The sequence below is a fragment of the Diachasma alloeum genome, unplaced genomic scaffold (assembly GCF_001412515.2).
Source record: "Diachasma alloeum isolate Michigan unplaced genomic scaffold, Dall2.0 Dall_scaffold_00212, whole genome shotgun sequence".
Taxonomy (NCBI): Eukaryota; Metazoa; Arthropoda; class Insecta; order Hymenoptera; family Braconidae; genus Diachasma; species Diachasma alloeum.
The window spans coordinates 1,054,808-1,080,767 of record NW_021680377.1 but is presented as its reverse complement, the minus strand read 5'-3'; the positions used below and the strand labels follow the sequence as shown (position 1 = coordinate 1,080,767).

Genomic DNA, 25,960 nt, shown 5'->3' with positions numbered 1-25,960 from the left:
AAAAGTTACTGTCGCGCCCCCCCAACCCCGTCTCATCCTTTCTTCTCACTTAGGAATGAAAGTGTACCTGAGAAAACATTCTTCATAAAAAATTTTACGAGGTTTAATATTTCATAACCCCTCGCAATGTATGCGATCCCTTACATTACCTGAGAATAATTTATTTAATTAATTGAGACGAACTCATTATTTTCCGTTGATCAATCCATCTATTTTATATTTTTTATGTACTTTTTTGCTTCTAAAGTGAATAAATATTATTATTTTGTTACCCAAGGTGCCAAAATAACAATATTTAATGGGAGAAATAGCAATCGTAATAGTTTTATGGGATATTTAATGGGTGAGTGAATATTGTGGAGTGAAATTGATTCCGGAATTTTGCCATTGAGCTGAGACTCGAACCCCCGAGCGCTTCGATTTTCCACAGCGGCGAGTGGTTGCACGGTTTATCCGCACGATGGCGACACCCTCGAGGGAGCGGGTGTGGGAGCGCTCTCCTCCCGCTCTTTCATTTCTCTCCGGCTCTTCTCATTCCCGGAATGCTCACCTCAGCGAATCTCATTGCTGGATTCAACGAGTGCCTCGTCCCGCGTTTAAATTCCTTCGTTCTTTTTTTTTTCATCTGGAATTGTTTTTTTTCACTCCGTCGTTTTGCGAACTGAAATGTCCCCGAAGATCTTCTTTTGTCACAACTCCCTTCACCCCATTTCCTCAGTGGGGACCTCCTCGTTTTCTCATCGTTGTGACTGTCGCTGGTTTTGAATGGAGATGAAATCATCACATGAAAATGAATGGGGTTTCCAGGTCGGGGGAAGATGAAGAGATATAATAAATTAATAATAATGGATGATGAGGGTTTCGGGGTAGTCGAGGGGTAATTAGTGGATTCATTGATTAACAAGTGTAATTTTTTTGCTAATAAATTAGCAAAATGCTTCCAAATGGTTATTTTGCACATCATTTCCTTGTATCGTGTACAATTCATTGTTTATTTCATTTTATTAAATTGAATAAGATTTCTTATCAGAACTAAACTGTTATCAAAACTAATCGACGAATTAAATTTGAGTTTATGGCGATCAATAGGGCTCAACAATTCCTACATTTAGAAAAAAAAGATTGAATTCCACCCATTCATTGATACTTTTTGGCAAAAAATCCAAAACTTAAATTTGGGAAGTAATTCTGTACTTCCTAATGAAAATATCATTCACGAACTTTTGAATAGAAATGCATTTCAGATGTAAACACATTACGAAGAGCATCGAGTCGTGAAAATACGCGGAAAACGTAGCAAAACAGGATTTAAATTCTGCCATCAACATTTTTCCTCGAGTACTATTTTTTGCTGTGCCCTTTATTTTCACTGTCTCCTGCCTTTTCCTCTGCCCTATTCACATTACTTCATGTAAAAATGTTTTCAAATGGATACAGAGGATGAGAGTGACACTGGGAGAATGAATATTAAGCGGAGCACGGGGTTTCGAGGCGATAAAAATGAAACGGAGAGTTCGGGGAATTCTCCGCGATGTTACACGTTTAATTGGGGATTAATCAGTGGAGTGGAAAGTTTAACGTGCACTATTATCGCACTTATCTTCACAGTCGTTGTTAAAATTTCAAGGGAGATGGATGGTCGATGTTCACGTGATTTAATTTACTTTTAATGGATGGGGGAACAATTTGTAGGGTTTTAATCTACGGTTTTTGATGGCTGGAACTGAAGCAAGATCTTTGTTAGCGTCTGCCGCACGCGATCACATTATTTCATCAACTCGGCGGGGAAAAAGTGATGTTTCTTGGCGTTTTTTTAAGTTTGGATTAAAGTTCATTCATCACTTCGGAAATTTTAAGATTTACATTTCTTTTTTTTTATTAAATGAAGAGAAATAATTTTTTTATTGGATAAACTTATTTGATTTGATTAAATATATTTCTATAAAATCATGAAATTTCTGATTTCGCTGAAAATTATGAATGAAAAAATAAATATTGAGTACCAATTGACGCAGAATTTAAATTTACCTGATTTCTACTAATTTGCGTGGAATAATTGAACTGAAATTTCAGTGAAATTGTAATAAAATGAAAAAATTGTTTGGCGTTGCTACAAATTAATTAAACACATTCATTCAATTAAAGTAAAGTTCATCTACTTGAAGTAAACCGCTTCCCCAAGTGAGATCTATGGAAAACACGACAGGCTTGAATTTAAATCCCTTGTCTGACCAATACCGCCCTTACCTACTCCCGCGAGAACTATGGGCGCAGTGTCATAACTTAAATTCCCTTTCAACCGCTGTCTGACCACCTTCGCCCTTACCTACTTCCGCGAGACGTACGGCCTCAGCATCAAAACTTTCCGAGCTAGAGCAACGAATTAGGAGATTCTGAAAATTATGTCTCACAAAATCAAATAAAAATACGATAATTTTCCTCATTCTTTCCCCTAATCCAAATAAATCGGCTCAACTCCAAACGATTCACCATTTCTCAATGCCATTTATATGAATGTAATAATTTATTTCTCAAATAACTGCACTGAGAGAAAAAATTAGTAATTTAATTTTCCTGGAACAAATGATAATTCCAAGCGGAAACTCCAATTTTCTTGCCGACAACTGTGTTATTGGCAACACAAAATAATTCCGAGGGGACAATTTTTTTTGGGAAAACATATTCTCTCGTCAAAGTATTCTGTCTATGAAATAACCCTATGGAGTTCTCTCAGATCAAACGATTGTAGTACAGTAGATTATATTTTTTCCCGCCTGATCGCGACAAAAATTTAATTCTTGTGGAAGATATTAATTTTCCTTCTATCGATTTCGCTAATTTCCCTTAACTAAATCTGTCTCACGCCAAATATTCTCGCCTGGATCATATCCGTAGCGAAGTGGTCAAACGGTTTGAGTCGATTTTGACTACTCATGAGTTTTCAATGAATATCTCGCAATCTAAGGCAGATAGCAAAATTTCTGTAATAACCTTTTCGGAAGAGCTCATTAAGAGCTTCAAAAAAGATATATACGAAAATTTCGCTATCTCCCTCAGATTTTGAGCTAAGTCGACTTAAACCGTTTGACCACTTCGCCACTGATCTAGGTTTTCGCCATAGCAAATTTTTTTCCGCCAGCGTACTGAACCACGACGCTTGTACATTACGTATCCCCAAGTACGCTTATGCAAACGTCGAACACCCAGATTCAGGGGAGAGTAACCCCCCAGAACGGCACGTAGTCGTAATTCACGTTGTATTAAGCCAAGCGGAAGGAGACCTGCGGTTGGATAAGACGGGATGATAAAAGGCGTAAAGGTGTCAGAGGACCAAGAACGTGTGGTCTTGGAGAGGCCACTGCACGAGTCAGAGGCACTAACCCTCCATCCTCCTCAGGACGAGACGTCGACGGCCCCGACTAGAGCGAAAAAATAATGGAAAGGCGAAAAAAGAAATTGCGAAAATTCTCAAAACGGCAGATTGTCGAAATTTCGTTGGATTAAAAAATGAATAACCCCGAGATGAGGGGAAATTCACCCCGCTGAGATCCGAGACGACTGGAGTGAGGGGCGAAGACAATGACAGGGAGATCAAAGAACACTTTACAGCCCCTTTCTTCTTGAAATGAAATTGTTAATAGAGGGAACTAATTAGGCTTTTCTCTGCGGATAAACCCGAAGTTTTATAACTTTTCCCTCAAAGGGAAGAATTTCACGATATGAGTTTTTCCGCTGATTGATAATGAAGTTACTTCGATGAAAAAATTTCTCGTTGAATTAGTGGAAGAACTAGTGTTGAAAGTAAGACGCCTTTGTTCCCTTTTTTGAGACGTTCGTGATCTATATTACACTTAATTGTTAATCTGACCTTAATCTGGCCCTCGTGACGCTTATTATACCCCTCATGACCCTTCATTTGACCCAGAATTTTAGAGTCGTAATTTTGAGCACCAAATTTTCACCACCAAAAGTCGATTTGCATTTTTAAAATATGGAGGAATACTGAGACCCTTATTTTAACCTTTGTGACCCTTAGTCTTAGTTTGAGCTTTGTGCTCCTCAATCTGACCCTTATGGCCCTTATTTGGACCCTTACTCTGATCCTTGTGACCCTTATTTATACCCTTGCGACCCTTGTTACCCTGATTTGGGCCCTTGTGACCCTTGTTGCCCTTATTGGGACCCTTACTCTGACCCTCACAACCCTTATGACCCTTAATTTCGAGTAACAAATCTTTATCGCCAAATGTCGATTGAGATTATTATAATAAAGAGAGATTTAAGGTTTTTACGCAGAAAAAGGGTTTTTTACTCAGAATCATTAAACACTGCCCGAATGAAATACACCAATCCAACACCCGGAATAAGTTGAAACTCTTCTATTCTTTTATGCCTGATTCGCAGAGTTCGTGACCGTGATACAGGCGTTATGCATCGGAGCGGAATGTGGCTTTTATCGGGACACACACAGTTGGCACGTACGAGAGACCTCGCTGCTATCAAACTTTTATTTTCGCGTCTCTCTGTTGCTACGTCCCAACTCCACTTTTATCCCCTAGATTTTTTTTCCACCATTCGACTTTATGGAACTGTGGGAAGTGGCGAGAGTAAGAGATCTGTTAGGCAAATGTCGACTTCAGAAGTTTCAATGTCATTTTAAATATCTGAATAAAACATTATTTGCGCAGGGACAGCAGAAGAATTATCTCTGTCATCGGAATTTCACGTTTTTGAAGCAATTTTCGTGAGGGCCTCAATAATAATTCAGTGGCGAAGCGGTAAAACAAATCAAAACGAGTTGGCTCTTACAATTGGCTCAGTTTTTTAAAAATATCTCCGAATCTAAGGGAGATGGCGAAATTTCCATAATAACTTTTTTTGTAGCTCTTGATTCACTCTACAAAAAAGATTTCAACAATAATTTTTCTATTTGCCTCAGATTCTGAGATATTTATTGAAAACTGAATTTTTCATAGTGGATTGTCATTTTTTCCAGTACTAGTACTACAATATCTCTAAATAATTTCGCTCCCTGTGAATGAATGAACCGGAGGATATACATTCATAAGAGAAGAAAGCAACGAATATAAATTCCCATGAAAATGAAATCGCACTCGATTAAAAACTGAAATATGTAAAACGATAATGCGTGAAACACAGCAGCAGTATTTTCCCCTGTTACAAGCCAACTCCAGGTAGATTAGCGACTGAAACAGCATCTCATCGTGAAACACGTTGACCCGTTGTATAAAACCCTCCCATTTGTTGTTCTGCTTATGAAAATTGCCCGATGTTAATGCAGACCCTCTGGTTCTAGCCCAACGGCTGTACAGTGAGCCCCTATTTTTATCGTCAATTGTGTACCAGCGGTGGAAACCGCACTGATGAAACAAATAAAAAGATAAACATATAAAGATTTTTTCATTATTAATATCATTATTCCGTTATCATAATTACTTACAATGTAATATTGATTAAAAATATGATTAAAAAAGTGAAAATTAATGAAGTATTCGTTTATGACAGAATAAATTGAATTGAATTATTTTTGCTTTTATAAATAATTGAGAGATCAATAAACATTTCTGTAAATCCCCTTAATATTATTGAATGTCTTAATTTCCGGATAAAGCAGTCATTAATTTCCTCAACAAGCCATCCTTCCCCCAAAGAAGTCCATCTGAACTTCAATTAAATCATAATACTCCGAAATAATCCATTTCTGCCGCTGCCAGGGGGCTTCCCCCAATCGCTCCGAAAGCCGGAAAAAATTCCCGTGAATGGATAACGGATATCATCACTCATCCATTATTTAGGTCAGCCCTGGGGAGAAAAAAAGATACCAACGACATTGGTCGACATTACGCGGGGCAATGAGTCCAGAAATCTTGACGAATTGATTTTCCAGTGGAGTCCACCGATGAATGAGATTTCCTCTCCATTGGCAACGCTTTTACGTATTATATTCGTCTGGAAGACGTCGACATTACAGCGGATGATTAATCGACTGGATTCTTCGTTTCTCCCATGAGCAATGGAGAATTTGATATTATTTTTCACTCTGCACAGCACGTGCGATAGATGAGCGCTGATATTATTGAAATTCCATTGTTTCTGAGATAATTGCGCACTGACGTGCATGAAAGTGTCGTTAAAAGAATCGATAATCGGGGCGCAGGGGAGATAAAAAATTGGAAGCGGTCATTCCAGCGATATTTGAGTTCGATTGCAGAGATGTTTGTTATAATTTTGAGGCGCGAGTTCAGGGAGAGCACGATTCTTTGATTAAAATTCACGAATCCGATATGAGGGGCGCACTCCGGTGTATATAAAACGCATCGCCGTAGTGATTTATGCAGAGTATCAAGCGGATTTCATTTTAATTTAGTCGCGTCGGCGCTCAATTGAGGCTAAATAATTTAATCGAGATGCTGGGGGCGAAGACTATTTTCATCCTTTTCGCGGTGTTGGGGTTGATGCATGTGAGTATTAATTTTTTTATTCGGATGGCGACTTTAAGACACTTTTGCCCTTTTTCAAGACGATTTTTTAAATTGTGCGAGATACATTTGAAACAATTAAACTCAGTTTGCATCATTCGGAGTAAATTGTGCAAAGTTGTAATATTTTTTTGAACATTTTCTTCGCATTAATAAATAATGGAAGATTCTTACAAAAAGGTTTTTCTATGAATTGTCAAAATAATTCTCGATACTGGATACAATTTTTATCATTTTTTAATTTATTCAGGGGAAAATGGTTATGAAATTTCCGGTTTTAGGTAGAATTCAAAGAAATTCATGAGTTTTCAGTGGGAGTGAGATAGAAATTTTACAATTTTATCGAATTGTCAATGAAACATGAATATTTGGAAACAAAATTTGAATTTGAATTGAATCTCGAATTTTCCCGTGGATTTTCCTGATTTTTCCGAATTTTCGCGGAATGATTTAACTGAAAGTTGAAGTATTTTATTGATTTTCAGATCATTCGGACAGAAAATCAATGGAATGTTTGATTTTTCAATGACAATATTTCCTGAAATTTCAGTGGAAATTAAACACGATAAAAATTTCCAGGATTCGACACGGAAAATTCAGACGAAAAAATATTTGAAATTCAATTCAAACTTTTAAATTAAGATTAGTTTTCTCAGTGTAATAGATCATTTCCATTGCTTACTTCAGATTATTCATGCTGCTGATGATGAGGAAACAGCAGCTGGAAACGTGATATCTGAGTACGCGCAGAAGTTGTGGAGTTTCATCACTGGTGCGGTGCAATCATTGATAGAAAAAATTGTTGGGCCGATAAAGGAGGAAGCAGAGGAAATGGCAGCGGAAGAGGCTGAGAAAGTGGCAAAGGATGTAGCACTTGATGTTGTGAAAAGCATCATTTAATACCAAAATATTGTCCTCCGCCAATACAAATAGTTCAATTTTTTTCCGAATTTATGTCGAAATCTCCATCCAAAAATGAATGTCTCATTTTTAAAAATTCAGATTATTCTGCAGCTGTTGAACATTGAAATGAAACAGAGGATTCTCAAAACTGTAATTTCATTTCGTTATTCATAAAAAATGAATGTCAATTGAAAAATGTAAAAATGACAATTAAAATTTAATGATGATAACTCCCTCAATTATTTCTCCTCGTAATTGGCCCGATGTGAAAATTGGAAGATGAAAATGGCGTTGAGTGTTCACCAACTGGTGCTTTCAGTGTGCAACAAACTTGGGTGAAATATAAGCGAGCGCCCGCGAGGCAACTTGTCACGCTGAAAACAGTTACTAACCGAAAGTTGGCGCTGTACGAAACATATAAATACATCCAAGATGCTGGCGGAATAAACTTCGCCACCTTCTCTTCATATGTATTACTTGATAGTGCCAATGTTTTTTGAGGCCCTCCAACTATTGCAGAAGAACTACTCTCGAACGTGGCAGTCACTGAACTACTACGTTGGCCAAAGTTTTATGAAGTTGTAAATTTTGTGACAGTTATTAAATCTCCACGCCACACGCTTCCAGAATTTCATGGTTTTTCTTCCATTTTCCGATTTCAAGGATTTTTTTTCTTCTGCTGTTAGTTGATGATAATTTCTGGATGGAATGAAAATGAGGGAATGATTTGTTCTGTTCAAAATAGGATGAATTGTCATTATCAATTATGAATTGTTAATTTTCGTTGAAATTTGAGTTTTGGATTTTTTGTGTTATATCGACCCAGGATATTCCCTAATGAATGGATGGAATTAAATTATTATTTTCAAATGTAGGTATTATTGAGCCCTATCAATCGCCGTTAATTAAAATTTAATTTACCAATTAGTTTTTTCAATTTTCGTTCAGTTTCACTCGAATAGACAATTCCTCCGTCAGCAAATATTCATAACATATTTTATAATGAACCTGCGATCCCCGCAATTGTCACGCGTCTGCATTCCCCGGCAGTTCACAAGGCTGCATTGTCATCCAGTTACAATGTGAATTGCTGTCAGCGGAAAGTGATACGACGGTCGCAAAGCACGAGAGTGTTGTTTGCCCCCCAACCGTCCGCCGACTGAGAGTATTACCTCTCTAAGTAGTACATAACAAACACATCCGCATCTCCAGCGTAACGCCCCGTCCATTTGAGACCCGAAATTCCGGCGCTGGAAACCGTAGGATCACAAAGCATCCCTGCACTTTCGGTATATGCACTGTACTCCCTGTGTGCATTTGCCAGTCGCTCCGCCACTCTGAATAATTTAATTGCACTGTTAGTCTTTTCGCCTCCGAGGACACATATTTCCCCGGGGATGTGGAACAAAGGTATAAATGGATTAGACTGAGTTATTCCACTTGTTCATCATTTCGCCTATTTTTGGAGGGAAATTCCGAGTTTCGGGGGTAATTATGTTGTTACCTGTTGCTTCTGGGTGGATAGGGGATGGCTCCTGTCAACTCTGTCGGCTTTCATTTTTGTAGTGGGAATTAACTCGAAGTAATGCTGAAGGCGTTTAAAATTAATTGAATCAGTAGATTTTAAATGTTGAATCTGTGGGATAATTCATGCAGTCGTTTGCTGCGATATAAAGTGAATCCGGGGAATTCTGAACGACTCGTTTTGCCCCACTTCCTGTCGGTAAACAAATATAAAATATTATTCCTCTTAAATGGGTTGAATTGATATAATTTTTAGAATTTTGTAATGGAAAATTCAAAATTTCATGGAAAAATCAGTAAATTTTAGTTTAATTCAGATAAATATATTCTTCAATTGTTAATTAATGGAAAATAGAGCGCTATTTGGTACTGAATATTCATTTTTCGATGAAAAAATAACAAAAGTCTGGGAATTTCATTGAATTTCCAGAATAAAATGTGAAATTCCAATTTTTTTTCATTAATTGTCTGAAATTTCATCCCCACGAAATCATGATATCACTGAATTTCATCTTTCCTCCGAAACCATAATTTCATTCTTCAAAAAAAAGACCATCTAAAACTATGAGCACAAAACACTCCCACGTTGCGAGTACCGTTACCTCGAGAACATAAACTTTATGATTAATTCCGAAGTCAAAACAAGGCAGGAGGTGTATGGAAATTTTTCACCATAAAATGAGCATATGAAGTTTCAGGGGAGATACTGTGGGATGCGCAACATCTAAAGAGATTTAAATTACGCGGTAGACACTGAAAACTCCGCTATAAAGCGGAGTGAACTTTCAAATTGTAATCGTCGAATTAGGATAATTATTGCCGGTAATGGCAGGTAACAAATTAATAATAAAAAAAACTGCGTGGGAGCTGACGTAAAAAATTGCAGAGCAAAAAAAAAATCAAAACAAAATGAGAACTGTTGCAACAACGATGAAAACATCGGGGAATAAATGCCAATAAATCAATATCATGACGTTAATATTCAAAAAACGAAATCCATAATAAAAAACATATTAAAATGTCTCTGATGAAACAACTAATCAGTTATTAATTAATTATTTTGCTGCATTCTCGTCGGAAAATGATAATTTTCGAGGGAAGTTCGGGGGAGGATGAGGGGCTTTTCATCGCGGAAATTCCCTCGTGCGTGATAATTCTCTCCGATCTATTGCACACCGTCGGTGCATTAGTTTGTTATAATAATCGTTGACGCTAATTCTCGTATCTGTCATGGAATAATGAGGAAATAATGTAGCGTGACGCGCCCATACAGCGCTATGAACTTGGCGTTGAGAGCACCGTGTAATGCGATATTACACCTAAATTACGTGTCGTACCATCTAAATTCATTAGATGTTTTTTTACGGTAATTTAATTTTTTTGTCAGTCCTGCGAACGATTATTCTCTATTAAAACTCCATTTGGCATTTTATTTCTGGTTAATAATATTAATTCGCCTTCTACGCGAATTACTGCATAAGTTGAATTATTTATTTATTGACTTAGCATTCGCTGCGAATTATTTTTCCCTTGTATTTCGATTTTTGAAGCAATTTTCGAATTCGGGAAAATTCACTCAAATCCGATTTTCGTTTATGAATGTGGAGACAGAAATAAAATCCAACAGAATACCAATATTCGCTTCGATATCATCAACAGGAATGAAATTCAATGCAACACCTGCGACTTTTGTCGCCCACGAAGCCATTTTCGCACTGCTCCGTATCCCCTTCCTCTCCTGCTCTCGCCTCTTTCTATTTTTTCGACATTTTCACTCGTTACATTCAGCTACACTTCTTTATTCCACCGCCTCCAATACAATTTTCTCACATTCATATATTTCTCCCCAAGTTTTTCATTTGAGACTTTCAAAGGCACTTTTTAAGTTGTTCCCTGCAATGAAAAAAAACTCGTAAAGTTATTCAATGTTTTGGGAACAATATGAGGAATGAAAATTCCATTTTTCTATTCACGGGAGACTCATCTCATTTCATGGGTATTAAGCATTGTTCTCTGTATTTATTTGAAATTCTTCCATTCATTTTAATGACTCTTTAAAAAGTAATGCACATTAATGCACAATTGATGCATTTTTAATTAATTTTTAATTGAGACAAGCGGAAGAGTGACATGAAATGCGATTTAGAGGCAAAAAATGAAAATTAACATTTTCAATGACATTCTAAAATTTTTAGAGGAAATTAAGACGAAAATTCTTTCACTTATAGAGCTACTTTAACATCTTCAACACCGTTAGAGTCTTAATTAGCCCCTAGATATTCCCCGCACAAAGAATCTGATGCAATATCAAAGCACTATTTACAATGAAATCCGATCCACCTCGGCGCCTCCCACTTTTCTTACCTGTAATCACGCTCGAAACGCATGCTGGAACCGGCCGACCGCCTGTGCGCCATCACCCCGCCGATGAACCGAAAAATCCTCAACCAAAAAATTCCAAACCTTTTTTTTATCCCCAAAACACTGCCAAAATGAGCCCCTTTGTTCCCCCAAACCCGAACTCTAATTACCCGATGTTTCACGGCAAAATCACTGGCCATACAAAGGCGAGCAACTTTCTGATGCAACGAGCCGCCGAACGGAATAATAAACCAGTGTTGCACCGGCCGTTTCCTTGTTTACCAATCAGAATCGACGCTGGCACCTCCCAACATTCAAATTTCCACGGCTACACGTGTTTGTGTCTCGGTAGCATGACAGGGAGGTGAGAGAGGACTTTGATCTGGATTTAACGATAAAAATGTCAATGAACGAGGGTTTGGCTTAAGGGATTGGATATAAATAGAGAAGTCAACCGAGGGACTGACATCAGTTACCCAGCATAACCGAGCAGACAACAACAATCATCATGAAATCCATGGTAAATCGGCAGTCAAAGTTTAATTAATTAATTCACTCGATTAGTCAACTCATATTCACGAAATTATTTTCTGGTTCAGTCCGGTTATCATCACTCAATAGTTGCTGTTTAATAATTGCTGGTGATTGTGACGAGTTAATTGTTTATTATTAATCAATCCTTGAGGATGAAGAATGAATATTGATGATGAATGAGTGTTTGAGTTGATTGGAATTATTTATTGGTCGATTGCAGCTTGAAAAATGGAAGTTATTTTGATCTTGGAATTGTTTAGGTTTGCCTTTTCGTCTTCGCCCTCGTGGCTGCCGCCCAGGCCTACCCAGGAGGTCTCACAGGAATCCCTCTGGGAGGAGTTCCAATTACCACTGGCATCGGATTAGGAGGTCTTGGATACGGCGGCATCGGCTTAGCTCCTCACGTTCAGCCTATTTCGCCCATCGTTGCTCGTCCCGCTCAGCCCATTCACTCTGTTCTCGCACCAGTCAAGAGTGAGTGATTCATACTGAATTAATAACAAAATTCTGCTGATCAAATTCGCTTCAGACAAGAATTTATAGTGATTTTGTGGGGAAGTTTAGGGCATTCGTTTGTCTCCAGCAAATTTTATTCGCCGAATTCATGTAAATTCGAAATTGATTTTTAAAATTTTGAAATAATCTGTGGTTTTTGTATTTTTCCAGCTGTTGTGACCGCCCCAGTGGTGTTGTCAGGAAAATTGGGCGGACTTTATTGATCTGTTCATATGACATTCCCTGATGCTCCGGACTTTTCAATGCAAATTCGCTGATAATCGTCGGTATTTCAAAATTTTTACACTGATGCTTTATGAAAATTTGTTGAAATCATCGTTGAGAATAAATATTATAAAAATACTTTGCTCGTTTTTTTATTCGAGTCGATTTCCCATTTCACATTACGAATATTTCTACACAATGAGCGCTTTTGTGTGTTCCCCCAATAGCGGAATTTGAACTCGCGATTATTCAATAGCCTTGTTTGGGATTAAATTTTCTCTCATTGAAAGGTGAATACAATGCAGTTACCAGTGCTGAATATCTATATTAAATTGAATGAAAAATCGGTTTGAAACTCTGAATGGAAATATTATTTTAAAAACTTCATTTTTTGTCATTGTTAATTTATGCCCAGTGTTTTTAGAGAATTTCTCAATTTCTTCGTTAATTTATGGCAATTTATATTAAGTTTCCCGAATTCCAAGTTTTTCCAAGTTTTCCTCATTTAATTTTTCTTCTCTTTTTTTTTTAAATTAATGTGAAATGAGAAATTAATTTTTTAAATGAAAAGAGAAGAAAAATTGAATTAAAAAATTGGAAAAATTTCAACCGAAGAATTTCTACAGAAAATATCTCAATGCAATAAGTTATCTAGAAAAATCCAATTCTATTGATTTTTTCCGGAAAATATTTTCTATTGAACATTTTCTTTTAAAAAAAAATGCGTCGATAATAGAAAATTCAATAGAATTTTCTAGCGAATTCCAGGGGTTTCTGCAAATTGTTGTGATTACATGCATTAAGAATATAATTTAATGATATTATTTACTGAATTCACGCATTCGCGAACCGAATGCGTGCAAATTTATCTGAAGCCTCTGAAATAAAAAATGTCTAGGAACTCATGACAAAAAAAACCAGACTTATTGTAAAAGTGTACACTGATACTCCTTTATTTCACCTCATAAACTGTTACATGAGCCAATGAAACTCTCGAGAACTTTTCCACCCTCGTCGATACCCATCGCCGTGAATTCCCAAAAAGCAAAAAAAGTGCATTACATTATGACCCCGAAGAAGGAGTGAAACTTTTCCGAGTTCATTTGCAATTATGTTGAAAGAACTGGGAATAAAAACGGAAAAAATTCCGAGAGAATGAGAAAGTTTGAGGTAGATTACAGAACTTATCCGCCGATGGAGAACAGTCCATTCGACGGGGAATGGTGATCGATCGTTCAAATACATGGAAACACTTCCGAGAGCGATTGTAACTTAGCAAACGAGGGAGGTAACTGAGGTGATACTTAAATATCCGCGATAAGTTTCATGATTTCTAGGGTATTTGCCAGGCAGTGTGTCCACAGACTCGAGGCAGTCGGTGTAATATCCGCTCGGATATCAATCGCCCGCCCGAGTGTAATTGCGACATTTCTCATGGTCCGAATGATGGAGCTGTAGATGAGAGCCATGAGTTGATGATTGAGATTTAACCGTGGATGAGGCCGGGGAGGATGAGACCGGGGTGTCCAGTTTGAATGGCTCCAGCGGGTCCAGCGATGACAGTTGCCCCTAGAATCGAGAAACGCTGTTAAAAAATACCCCTGATTTGACCCTCGTAACCCTTATTCTACCCTTACGACACGCGTTCTCGACATTCTAGACCTGATCCTAGACACCAGTCTTCACACTGCGTTCATTCATCTCTCGAAAGCTTCAGTAATCTACCTGCAGCTGGTCCAACAACAGCGGCAGAAGGTCCGACAGGTCCAACAACCTCAGCGGAAGGGCCGACAGGTCCGACAACAGCAGCGGAAGGTCCCACGGGTCCAACGACGGCAACTGATCCCGCTGCAGGTCCAAGGACAGACACTCCAGGAGCGCCGAGTCCCAAAAGCCCTGCGTGTCCCAGACCTAGAGGCGAAAGCCCTCCCAGAACTACTGCTCCAGGCACTCCCAGTAGGGAACGACGCTCCCTCTCTGGAGCGGCGGAGGCGGCGGCTACCCAGATGGCGAGGACGATAACCTGAAGCAGAGAATAATTCACAGGTGCAGATGGTTCGCTTCCGGGAAAATTCAGTCGTCGGTTGAGGTTTTTTTAAGAATTTTTTTTCCTACCAAGAACTTCATGGCGACTTCAAGTGGTCTCTGCAGTTGAACTACTGATTGCTGCTCGATGCTGACTGATGCTCAACCCTGTCATCCTGCGATCTTATATACTCAAACAATCGTGATGAAAGGATCTGTTCTTCAACCCTGAATAAAAGTCACGGCTAATGTCGCCACCGGGTGTGGCTACTGTTCCGGGAGTCATACCGGTTTGGAAATCATTTTCTTCTCCAGTTTGATGCAATTCTCCCCGCTTTTGCATTTGGTTTTAATTAAAATTATAATGGAATTCCTCTGACCAGTGTCAGCTCTTGTGTTTTCAGTGTGGAAAAGTCGATTTAATGAATGCGTTGGCAATGCAATTTCGGTTGGGCGTTGGGGGGGCGCAGGGGTTGCAAATTGTGAGGGACGAAAATGGTAAGATTAATCGATAAGACAAGCTTGATCCGGATAATTTAAAATATTTGTATAATAGTGCTGAGTTTGTAATGTTTTTAGTTAATTGAATTTGTGAGAAATAAATTAATGGCATGAAAGAATTTATTCCTCTATTCACTCATTCTGAATCACTTATTAAATTGACATGAATGCATGCAGGAAGAAATTTCATAGAAAAACTCTCGAAATTCTTCATGAATTGTTGCACTTTTTTTCACTCTTGATTGAAAAAAATTGAACAAAGAAATTTGAGGCGACGAATTTCAGTAAAAAATATCTCAATAGAACAAATTGTCTAGAAAAATCGAAGAATATTGATGAGGTGCGAAATTTTTCAATAAAATCGGGCAAAAAAAAAGAAAAAAAAATGAAAAATTCAATAGCAAAAATTGAATGCCGAAGAACGTCAACAGAAAATATGTCAATGGAATAAATTCTCCCCAAAAATCGGTTCTATGATTTTTTCTGTAGACCATTTCTGCTGAAGAAAAAAATTCAGAGGTGCGGAATTTTTCAATAAAATCATTCAAAAGCCAATAAAAAAGCCAATTCAATCCAAATCCAATTGATGTAGAAAAAGAATTTCAGTCTGTTCTCTCCCCGCGTATCCCTCAATTTATCAGATTTTTCCACCCCTCCACCAATTGTATTCCGACACCGTCCAATACAAATCGTAAAATGTGTCTACGTTTACAATCAACTCCAGCAGTATCACTCTAATGCATTGGAATAGCCCCGCTATTAGTTAATGAAACCTCCACGGTTAAATGGAATGAATGGTGACAAAGTCCCGAACAATGCCCACATCCTAAATATTCGTAGATATAATACCACTCTCTCTCGCCATAACAATGCACGGTTACAGACGTGTGAAATGTACGTGAGAGAACATTGAATTAAATTCGAATAGTTGGGTGGGGGCATTTACGTGCCAGTAACTCCCTGCCTTCAGCGCAAAACACCAATATGAGGTCTAGCGTCATTTAGTGTCGTACGCATCGTTGAATCGAATCGCTGCACTCGTGGTTCGTGTAATTTGCGACATGGGAGAAGAGGGCGACAAATTCGTTGGACTGTTTTCACGATAACAGTATGCGTTTACGACTCAAGGACTTTGCTGCAAATGAAAACAGAGGAGACGATTGGGGAGACAAAAATACAGGTGTTTAGATATTGTCTTTCAATTTTTTTCCGTGCGAGCGAACGCTCCGGGCGATTTACTTCCCTCGAGCCTCTGCCCCTTGCGCCAGCGCAGCGAGGAAATTAGGAGGAGAAAAAACATTCAAAGGATTTTGTTTAATTCAATTAGATTCGTAGCTTTGAGTTGAGCTGCGCTCCTGAGGATTCACTCACCCCGTGTTGATGAGTAAATATTTTATCAATTGTGTTTCCGTACCGGAGAGTTATGAACACGGTGAGAAATGTTCAGTAAAAATTGCGGAACTCACAGTTCGCTCAGCGATTACACTCGGGAAAAATTCCGTGATGTTATCCGAGTCGAATAATTGGACCTGACAAGTTCTACTTAGGTCTTTCCGTTGAGAACTGGATAGGTCTTGGGAAGCCTTTGAAACCATTGAAGGTTTTACCTGACAAGGGGAGAAGGTTGCGGAATCTATTGTAGCCTCCCTCGTCCGTCGAGCCGCTTACATGCGTTGTATAAATACAAAATGAAATTGTTAAAAAATCTGACCCTTGCTACAAGTGAAAATGAAAATTTTTTATTTCGATATTTGTCGCGCCTCTGGGGGTTTCATTGGCATCAGAACCCTTAGAAAATACAGAATCGACTTTCACTCGGCGGAAAAATTCGATTTTGGCGAAAGTCGACTTTTTCCCTCAAAAAGTCCAAGATAAGACACTTTTGGCCTCTGGTGAAAAAAAAAAATTTTTATTTATGCATTTCTGGGGCAAGTGAGGGTTTCAGCGGCATTAGGCGCGCCAGAAAATACAGAATCGACTTTCACTTGGTGGAAAAATTCGATTTTGGCGAAAGTCGACTTTCCCCCCGAGAAAAGCCTAAATATGGCACTTTGGCTCCGGGTGAAAAAAAAAAATTTTTTATTTCTGCATTTCTGGGGCAAGTGAGGGGCGCAGTGGCATTAGACGGGCCAGAAAATACAGAATCGACCTTCACTCGGCGAAAAAATTCGATTTTGGCGAAAGTCGACTTTTCCCCTCAAAAAGTCCAAGATATGACACTTTTGGCCTCAGGTGAAAAAAAAAATTTTTTATTTCTGCATTTCTGGGGCAAGTGAGGGTCTCAGCGGCATTAGGCGGGCCAGAAAATACAGAATCGACTTTCACTCGGCGGAAAAATTCGATTTTGGCGAAAGTCGACTTTTCCCCCGAAAAAAGCCTGAATATGGCACTTTGGCTCCGGCTGAAAAAAATGTTTTCATTTCGACATTTGTCGCGCCTCCGGGGGTTTCATTCATCACAAAACCACGAGCAATTTCCAACTCAAAATGCAATTTTTATTTCTACCAATAGTATCCATACATGCACGAAATATTCGTTAATATATACACAAAATCAATTCGAAAAATTGAAAGTGTCAAGAGGTACTATAGCGGTAAAAGAAGGAAGAGAGATCATGACACGTAATCATAGCTGAATTCGAAGATTGAAAATGGTCAGTCGGGTATCTCCGGGTGAAGCTTCAGGTGAGAGCCCTACCAGTGTCCTCCCCAGGCTGGGCCGCCGGCGACGATGCTTCCGGCGGGTCCGCGGACGACAGCAGGGAGGGCGGCAGGCCCAGAAATGGCGGCGGGACCAGCGTAGGGTCCGGCAAGGGCGACGCCATGTCCAGCTGCGGGACAACCAAAAAACAAACAATGAAAGAAACCCATTCAGTACCGAAGCGGTCAAATTTTTCAAGTCGATTTTGGCTATCGCTCAGTTTTCAGTGAATATCTCGAAATCTAAGGGCGATGGCAAAATTTTTCTCATGACCTTTTTTGTAGCGCTCAATTCGCTCTACAAAAAAGCTTATTATGAAAATATCGCCATCTCCCTTAAATTAGAAAATATTTCTGGAAAACTGAACAGGAGACTAATTGACTTAAACCATCAACTCGTGGATTTCTTGCATACCCCATCCAGCGCCGAGTCCAGCCCATCCCAGCGAGGGTTCAGAGATAGCAGTGCCCCCCACGACGCTTCCGGAGACAACGGAAGGTCCGGCAACGGATCCGGTGACAACAGCGCCGCCATCGACAGCGCCGGAGATTCTGGCGGGCCCAGCGGCGGGTCCGGAGAGGGCGTGCGGGCCAATGACAGGGCCGGCGATGCCAGATGGCCCCAAAACGGGCCCACCGAGTGCCACTCCTCCCCAGAGACCGGAAGGCGCGGCAGTAGCCACAGCCACACTCACGAGAACAATAGCAATTTGCCTGAACATTGTTACAAAATTTTCTTTGACCGAAGCAATCAACGACTTGTCACGGCTAGTTGAGGGGCCACGATGATGTTTGAGCCGAGCGTTCCGCCAGCTTTTATACAAAACCCTATTGTACTGGCAAGCAGTTATCCCTGCTTCTACCCCCCAATCTAAGGTGGGGCATGGCTCTAACTCTCTCCTAACGCTCGTGGGGTGCTTATCAGCGACATTCATTCCTCGGTATTGCGTTAGCAATGTTCGTAAAATGTTAACGCCTATAAACGTCACAATGGCACGAGTATCCGCCCTGTCTGATGTGTACAACATAGCGGGGAGGTCAGGCTGGTCATTTTTATTGGAATCCTGTGACGAACCGCAGCTGATACTTCTGATTGGTTGAGTAGGCGATAAGTGGTGGACAGCATCCGCTTGTGGTCTGTCATTTCGGTGTAGTCCGTGGTTAAGGGGCACTGCGGTGCGGGCTTTTAGCGGGAGGGCCTTCGGAATTTCGGAGATTATGATGAATGAGTTGGGTGAATATTCAAGAGAATTACGAATTTTAGTGACACTCCCAGCGACGAATTGGTTATTCGAATCAAATGAATGGGTTTATTTTAATAGTAACAAATACATTTTTTTCACTATTGGTAGATATTTATTTATGTTGTTGAAACAGAATTTATAATTTCGTTAGCGAAATATGTGAACGTGTGATTCTTTGAAAATAAGAAGTAACTCTAGTTGGAATGAAGATTTTTATTTGATTTATAACAATGCATGGAGAGTCAGTACTGAATTCCTCTTTTTTTAATTATTATTTGTTTTTTTTATTTCTATTAATTTTCAAGGAATAATTGACTTAAAGTCTGCAGTTTCCAGGATTTTTCAATGAAATTTTGATTTTTCAATGACGAAATTCCTCAGAATTACAGTGGAACTACAATATGAAAAAAATTCCCAACAGTCCCGGAAATTGCCCGCAAAAATGTTCACCAGTGTTCCGACGATTTTCCTGCTCCCCTGAAAAGTCCATAAATCTTCAAATAATCCCGCGACCTTCTTCCCCACATAAACGACATAAATAACCCCCGGGGGAAGGCAGGGAGCCTGTGAAAGTGCGTGGGCATATCGCACTCTTATTTACAATTCACTCAAAGGCGTTGTGCATCCGCTTAGATCAGGTAATTTTGCATTGTCGCAGCCTTGCCCACGTCTGCGACAAGATTGAGAGCGCAGCCCATTGTATTCCACCGTGACTACCACAGGAGGGCAGTGGGATCGTTACGGATCACTACGTGACAGCGACAGTTATCATTAAATCCATCAGTGCGAGAAAAAAAAATCCCGGAGAACAGTTACGATCGGTTCCATCAGAATAACTGAAATTCATTTGCAATCGGTAATTAATGGCTCTGGGAGTTGACGGTGAAAAATTCAATGAGCATTGTAATTGACTAAATTATTCATGAAAACAAATTGATAGATTATAAACCGGTAATCAGGCATTAGGCGCAAAGCTGAATTAACTGGGATCTCTTTGGCAGGGGGAGTGCCGGTAATTAGAGACAGATATACACGTGAGAACAGTTTTGAGGGCGCAGCAGGGGATGAATGCTATCGTATTGGTCCAATGATCGTTGGCACTGCATTCACGGAGGTTTAATGCGCCTCTGGGGTGATTTTAACATTCCATTAAAACGTATAAACTGCGTTGTGAAGTGGAATTACCGAAGTTGTGTGCGTTAACACGACAATTCCGGGGGAAAAACAGCGTTTTATCGGCCTCATGCAACGATGTATTCTTTCATTTCTTCATTTTGTGGAGATAAAATCGGCCATTCGTCAGAGCATCAACGACATCATTTTTCGGGGGAATTATTATCGCTGGGAATTTATATTTCGAACTATCAATTCCCCCGGGGTGCATTGGGGGGTTGCTCGGGAAAATTTTTGGAGCTATATTTTAACGTGAGAGATCGATCCCACCTGGATTGCACATGGAGACCGTAATGTAATGCTGGTGGCGCACGACGAGTACTCGCTGGCAAATGATATTTAACACTGGCGCTTAATTGGCAGATTATCGCGTTACGCGCACTCGATTAAAGGGGGATAGGGCCATTAAAAGAGGATCCTCGGGGGAGCTGGGGGACTGGGTCTCGAGAATGTTTGGGGGGTAAGTTGGGAGGCTGATGGGGGAAATTTTTAGTGCAGCTTAGGCACATTAAAATGTCAAGGAATTTTGAAAGTTGAAAATTACGAATTTCGCGGGGAAATGAGGGAGAACTGTCAATTTCAGTTTGATTAATTAATTCAGTGCTATTTATTTAATTAATATTCATGGTTTCATTGAATTTTATAACTTTTTTCTCTTGAAAATGTAATTTTTTTTTAACAGTGTTTATTAAGAAAAAAATCGTGAAGTATTGATAAACTAAATATGAATTATTTCACGAAGACATGAGAGTTTTTTGGCTTCGAGAAATTATTTTATTCGCGTTAGGAGATGAGAAAATGCTCTTCACATTTAAAAAAAGCGTCTTATTCAGGAAAAAAATTAATTTTTCGAATTGTTGAAATAATAGTTAAATAATTCTGAATACGTGAAGTATTCCCTGTTATCTCAATACCGATCGATCAAAATACCTGACATCTATAGCCACAGTTGTCACCTACTCACATTCACGATAGAATTGCGCAACAGTGGGGTCACCCGATCGACATTTCTCCTGTCTCTTATATTTTAATCTCGCTCAATGTTTTTTCACCCTTTATTCTCATTTTATCCGTCTCATTTTTTGTGCCAACGGCATTGTTCACCTCCCACCGCTTTTCCGCTGAAGTTCACCGACCCACGTGGTTTTCAATGTATAAAAGCTTTTTCCGAATCGACTCGGATGACAATCTTATACCCGGATCCCATCGGGGTGCCGCGACATCCGAACGTGGAGGACAATAAGAAAAATAGAAATTTTTCTCCTCGCGGAGATTTTCCTCTCTCGTACCAGCGACTTCCAAACAAACGCCACGATCTTCCCGAGGGGGTGGAGAATTAATTTTCTCTCTCGTCGGAGAATTGAAGAGAAGTGAACAACGAGTCGAGGTAACCGTAAAAATCAGAAGCACTGGAAGCAATTGTTTTTGGGGAGCATTGTGGACGTTGGAGAGAAGTTGGATAAAAATTACCTGGAAAATCGCGGCAATTTTTTGCTGTACGACAGGTAATCGTGAGGCAAAATGTAATTCAATGAGAAATGAAAAAATTCGTACCGAACGCGTTCGGTAAAAATTCATTCTTCGCTGCAGAAAAATTATTCGGAATATTGAGCAATCATTCACGTTCACTGGGATTATTCAGTAAATTTTTCCGGGCCAACGGAGAACAATTCACTATTCCTCTCGCATTTTTTCCCTGACAGGGTGAAAAAATACTGAAAATGGAGCTCGCTCCACGATTACTTGACATGTTCGGTAATTTTTCTCTGATTTTTCTCTCCGTTTGAAATTGAGACACTTTTGCCGACATTTAAGTCATTTTAAGTGTTTTAAGGATATCCAAGTGTATTTTATAGACTCAACCACTTTCAATCATGAAATTTGTCAATTAATTGCGTGAAGAAGATTTTTACAGATTTAATATTTCTTAAAATACTCGTTGTTTATAAATAAATAATTGAACTCGATTCCTGGGAAAATTATAAATATGAATAAAATTATTACCATTTAGAAGAAATTATGTTCATGCTAACAAATTAATTGTTTATAACTTATTCATAAAAATGAAATTTTTCAATTATTCCCTCAATCTTTCTCCAAAAGAAAAAAGTACATTCTTTTTTAGATTTGTAAAATCAGGTTTTTCAAAGTTTAAATAATAAATTCATTATGAAATTTCTTTCAAATGAAAGCTCTAATTTTCGACTGCAAAAGTAGAAAAACATTTACTTGGAGAAAAAATTGCCGAAGCACTTGGACATTCTTAAATTGAGACATTAATGCCTGCATTCTAGACATTTAGATTTCTCCATTCATTTTTTCAACCACTTCACATTAAAAATAACCGTCACGTCTCAAATTAAGACGTCTTTAAGACATTATTCTTTCATCTCTTCGTTTTCTCAAAAACAAAAATAATTTAATCTGCAATATTTTCTAAAACCCACGTCATTCCGTCCTAAAATGGCAAATGCAATGACGCGAAATATCAAATAACCGATGCAGTACCCGATAGCCATGCAGACCAGTCTGATTGTGCCCCGGTAATTTACCTCGTTGCACTGTAATTTTCGTTCAGCTCCGGATTTTCTTCCTTTTTCATTCGCCTCGATTTTTCGATACCGCCGGAGGGAGAGGGTCCCATCAATTATCGACAGTTATGGGTCCTGTGCATAGGCATTGTGGGCCGAGCCATTCTGATACGCGGGGAATCTCGTTCCTGCGTGCCGGGGGGACGAGCCACCGGCGGATCTTTTTCCGGTTTCCATTCAGGCGATTCGCCGTACGCCCGATGGAACCATTTGAGTGATCGATAATTCAATCAGTCTCGCTCGATCACTGTGAGCGAGGTGGTGGCAGCGGCAAACCGTAGGATAATGACCACCCACCCGTGTCCACCTCATCGAGTGACCGCACCTTTCATCGCCCATTCGTACTGATCTTGGTAATCAGATGTTATCGGGTATAATGTGGCATGTGCAGCCCCGGGAATATGAAGTTTCAGCGCGGTATTCCAGGGTTATCGCCGCGGACAATGCAACGTGGTACCTCGACCTCAGGGATCACCGGCAATCCGGTAGCAACAGTCGGTGATCGGTAAGGAGACAGGAGAATGTTTGCAATGGGATTTATGGGCATGGGGCAGTCACAACAGGGAGGCGGGATCTGATGAATTTGATGGCGAAAATTTTCGCCTGAAATTTCGGGGCTTGGAAATTTTTATGGCACTGTTTAATTAAGATTTCAAAGAATTTTGGTATTGAAATGCCAAAATCTTGGGGAACAATCAATGGAAACTGGAAACTTGGAATTTGTGATTAATTGAAAGTTCCGCCTCATTTGGGAATGTTTGGATTGAAATTTCATTGAATTTTCAGTGAAATCTGCATTTGGAATTTTTTCCACGTGTTCATATAATTCCGGGATATTAATTTTTTTTAAATGAAATTTCGTGGACAGTTGATTAAGATAAAATTATGACATTTCCAATTTCACTGAAAATTACTAGAATTGTCAATAAAAAACTAAATTGGAAATTAAAGAATATATTCATCTAAATTTTCTTGATTTTTATTAATTTCCACACTTGAACTTAAATTTAAACTTTCCATGTTTTTTTAAAATTCTGAATACCGACAGTCGACTCAGATCTCCAATTTTTCGACGACTCATAAATTATAAAACTCCCGAGATTTTCCAGGAATTTTAAACTACCACAACCATATAATTAAATCGCTTAGACCGATAAAAATAATTATGGAGTTCTAAACGTCCCGGGAAATCTGGAATTTGCCATCGCATTTTTCAACTCTAAATGTCAGATTAATTCTTTCCTCACGCGGAAAAAACGTCTAACACTCCGAGATTATTCTCTGCCATACACTTTCAACTCAAACAGATTTTACCACGAAAAAATTACCCGGAAGCATCAGCAAAAAAATCGCTAAAAAAGTGGAAAAATTACTCTCCACCTTTTCACCTTAAAATCGCGAACGTTCCCCTTTGCCCCCTGAAATTCCAGAAATTTATTACGCCAATTTTAATTCGAAGCCTCTCAACTTACAATTTTCGCGCAAGTTTCCAATCGTGTGAATGAAGATGGTGGCTTTCTCCTGCATAAGCCTATCGTATTACTCACGGTTAAAGGGTAAGGTCATCGAGTTACAGCCGTGTGCAAATAAACTCTAATGTGGCTCACCCACAGCCATAAGTCACCCGTTCGACAGACATTGGCGTATCGTTTGCCACGAGAGTGCGATCGCGATCGCGAGTGATGTTCACCCATGAAAATGCCCCCAGCATCATTTTCCCAGAGTCTATTCTCTGGGATAAAAAAAAAAAAAAAATATTTTACTGAAAAGAATTATTATTATTTCAAATAATTGATTTTTCAGTTTTATAATTATTACATTTCATTATTATTACTATTTTTATTATTCTTATTCTTTTATTATTATTATTATTATTATTATTATTATTATTATTATTATTATTATTATTATTATTATTATTATTATTATTATTATTATTATTATTATTATTATTATTATTATTATTATTATTATTATTATTATTATTATTATTATTATTATTATTATTATTATTATTATTATTATTATTATTATTATTATTATTATTATTATTATTATTATTATTATTATTATTATTATTATTATTATTATTATTATTATTATTATTATTATTATTATTATTATTATTATTATTATTATTATTATTATTATTATTATTATTATTATTATTATTATTATTATTATTATTATTATTATTATTATTATTATTATTATTATTATTATTATTATTATTATTATTATTATTATTATTATTATTATTATTATTATTATTATTATTATTATTATTATTATTATTATTATTATTATTATTATTATTATTATTATTATTATTATTATTATTATTATTATTATTATTATTATTATTATTATTATTATTATTATTATTATTATTGTTATTATTATTATTATTGGTATATCTGTATATTCCTGTATATCGCCACCGTTCTTCTAACGGCAAATAATATTAAAAACTATTATTATATTTTATTGAAAAAAATCTCTTACGGAAAAATTCCTCATCACCCGGAGTCCCACTGGTGCACATCCAAGTGTCTAGAGGCCCCCGAAGTTACATTACCACAAACACACACGTAACACAAACAACTGGCTACGTAATCTCCCTTGTTTCATCACCATATCCACCGTGCAACATACGCTACTCAGTTTATGCTGGGAGTATTGTGAGAGTTTATGCACACAAAATTGAAATACCTCACCAATTCCACCGCGGAAAGGTCATCTCTGCCTTTGTGATTCAAACCGCCCATTGGCACACAGAAATCGGTGAGAGTGAAACGGAAATCGAACGGGTGTCATTCGGAATATTGCGTATTGGGAGGGGGGGGGGCTGTTGTTGCACGTGGTTATTGATTGAATGGTGGGGCGGACCGGGGGGAGAGGGTGCACCCAGGATACGCAAATATTCAAACAGGGATGATACGTTATCACCTCATGGTGTTTATCGAGGTCTTACAATCTGCAGTGACGCTAGTGTGATACCGGGTATTCTCAGATCGGCACGTCTGCAGCACTTGAAAATCTTTGTTTTTGGAGAGGGTGCGGGTGTTAGTCTGATACTAGTATTTTTAGGACGAAATGTAGTATCGAAGGAGTGAAACGTGACGATTTTTTTAGGCATTGAGAGGAAAAATGAAAAATAATGGCAGAAATAATTTCTTGAGTTT

General features: G+C 38.4%; 2 protein-coding genes across 2 annotated transcripts; both read right to left on the bottom strand.

Annotated features, from left to right (window-relative positions):
- Positions 1-13,465: 13,465 nt before the first annotated feature.
- LOC107036940 (mucin-19-like) lies at positions 13,466-14,742 on the bottom strand. Its single transcript, XM_015255209.1, is given in 4 exon segments — positions 13,466-14,111; positions 14,268-14,565; positions 14,658-14,681; positions 14,683-14,742. Coding segments are annotated over 4 exon segments (465 nt in total). The 3' UTR covers positions 13,466-14,028.
- Positions 14,743-17,548: 2,806 nt separating this feature from the next.
- Positions 17,549-18,539, bottom strand: LOC107036943 (dirigent protein 10). The gene is made up of 2 exons (XM_015255211.1): positions 18,183-18,539; positions 17,549-17,898 (listed from the first exon to the last, which is right to left on the bottom strand). Exons 1-2 carry the CDS (start codon positions 18,487-18,489, stop codon positions 17,762-17,764), a joined length of 444 nt encoding a protein of 147 aa, XP_015110697.1. The 5' UTR covers positions 18,490-18,539; the 3' UTR covers positions 17,549-17,761.
- Between the last annotated feature and the right edge of the window lie 7,421 nt (positions 18,540-25,960).